At 49.4% G+C, this 2,024-nt stretch overlaps 1 protein-coding gene across 1 annotated transcript; it reads left to right on the top strand.

Moving 5' to 3' along the window:
- Positions 1 to 375: 375 nt before the first annotated feature.
- On the top strand, positions 376 to 1,452 carry paqr8 (progestin and adipoQ receptor family member VIII; the record flags this gene model as incomplete). The annotated part of the gene is made up of 1 exon (XM_080860541.1): positions 376 to 1,452. One exon carries the CDS (start codon positions 376 to 378, stop codon positions 1,450 to 1,452), a length of 1,077 nt encoding a protein of 358 aa, XP_080716667.1.
- Positions 1,453 to 2,024: the final 572 nt, after the last annotated feature.

Genomic DNA, 2,024 nt, shown 5'->3' with positions numbered 1-2,024 from the left:
GTAATGACTAGTTTGAGATTCTCAAAGGTGTAAGTCACCACGAGAAACAAAATAATACCACTCCCATTTGTGTGTAAGTGGAAGACTTGTTTGACAACTGTTACTGAACATACCAGTTCAGTTGTTACTGAACTTACCAGTTCAGTGAGGAGAGTCTCTGTATAGCTCTAGAGAGTCTCTGTATAGCTCTACTTAACTTTACCTTTTATTTATCCGCAGGACACCAGGGGAGTCCTCTTCCTGACCTTTTCATATCCCTTGCTCTCCTCTTTGTTCTGTTGGTTTTTGTTGTATTATCCTGTCTCCTTTCTTTTTCTCTCCTCCTTTGTCTTTGATTGTTTTTCGTTTTTCGTCCACTCCCCACTTTCTGTCGCCATGTCAACAGTCGTCCTGCAACGCCTGAGCATACTGTCTTTGACTGTGAAGCAACTGGGCACCCTACCCTGCCTCTCCACCTCCATCCCCACCCTCCCCTCCCTCCCCGCCCCGAAACCCACCGTCTTGGCCAGCGATGTCCCCAGCCTCTTCCGCGAGCCCTACATCCTATCAGGCTACCGGCCCATGGGCCAAGCCTGGAAGTGCTACTTACTCAGCACCTTCCAGTGGCACAATGAGTTGATGAACGTATGGACGCACCTGCTGGCCGCCCCAGTGCTCCTCCTGCGATGCTGGGCTCTGCTGAGTGGCACTGGCAGGACCCTGCTTGACATCTCCGCCCTTCCCCTGGCTCTGTACATGCTCTCGTCCCTGACGTACCTCGCCTGCAGCGTGGCGGCACATCTGCTGCAGTCGCACTCCGAGCTGGCACACTACTCGCTCTTCTTCCTGGACTATGTCGGGGTGGCTGTGTACCAGTATGGTTGCGCCCTGGCCCACTACTTCTACTGCTCGGACGCAGCGTGGCGCGACATGGGCGTCGGCGCAGTCTTCCTCCCTGGCGCTGCCCTCCTGGCCTGGCTGTCCTGCACCTGTTGCTGCTTCGCCAAAGCCCACTACCGCCGGCCGTACCCACTGCGCCGCAAAATTTGCCAGCTCATCCCTACCAGTCTGGCATTCCTCCTCAATGTCAGCCCTGTTGTGCACCGGCTAGTTACAGGCAACTGGGAGGAGGACTCGGCGTTGCCATTCCATGTCGGCCAGGTGGCTTTCTTCCTGCTGGCAGCGTTCTTCTTCTCCTACCCATTCCCAGAATGCTTCCTGTCGGGCCATTGTGACATTATTGGCCATGCCCATCAGCTATTTCACCTGTTTTTAGTGCTGTGCACCATGTGCCAGTTGGAGGCGCTGTTCAAGGACTTCATAGCAAAGAGGGAAGTCATCTTAGAGGTGCATGGGGAAGGGCTTGTTGCGAGAGCAGGCATGTCGTTCTTCGTTCTGGTGCTGTGCTGCTTGGCCACAGCAGTTTGGATGCACAGGACTGTTCAGAAGCAGTTGAAGATGAGACAGCCATAGAACCTTTAACCATTCCATTTTGTTGCGCCCAAACTTAGTCTCAATTTGCTCAATTTTAAGGCAAAATGGATAGATATCACTGTTTTGTATTAAAGGGTAGCAACATTTATGGAATGTCCATGTGACGTATTTATAAATATATGTATATTTAAGTTTAAAAAGTATGAACATTGTGGTTATTATATAAACCATTAACATGGCCTTTACAAACACCTTTAATGTATGTGCACTTTTAAGTCATAACTGAAATACTGTCTGCCAATGCTTTCCTAGAGCTACTAGATAGAGTTTTAAAGCAGATGCAGGGAGATTTTCTGCAATTTGGGTCCTTTTTGTATTTATATGTATCTTCTTAGTCTGTCAGCCCCTCAAAAAGGTCATCATGTGTGAGTTTACAGCAGAGACCCTGGTGAGCGCCGTGTTCAGCATTGTGTTTTAATCTACAGCTCAGACAAAATTCCTCCTGTAACAACCGGCTGCTCTGGCCTACTTGAAAGCCAGCTTTGGAGTCTGGTCAGCCACTGTCCCTAAAAAGATTGAATGAAGGAATAAATCTGGATTAGGTTTTTTTT

This window comes from Sprattus sprattus, assembly GCF_963457725.1.
Source record: "Sprattus sprattus genome assembly, chromosome: 2".
Classification (NCBI taxonomy): domain Eukaryota; kingdom Metazoa; phylum Chordata; class Actinopteri; order Clupeiformes; family Clupeidae; genus Sprattus; species Sprattus sprattus.
Note: the sequence above shows the minus strand (reverse complement) of the source record. Positions and strands in the feature narration are given on the sequence as shown.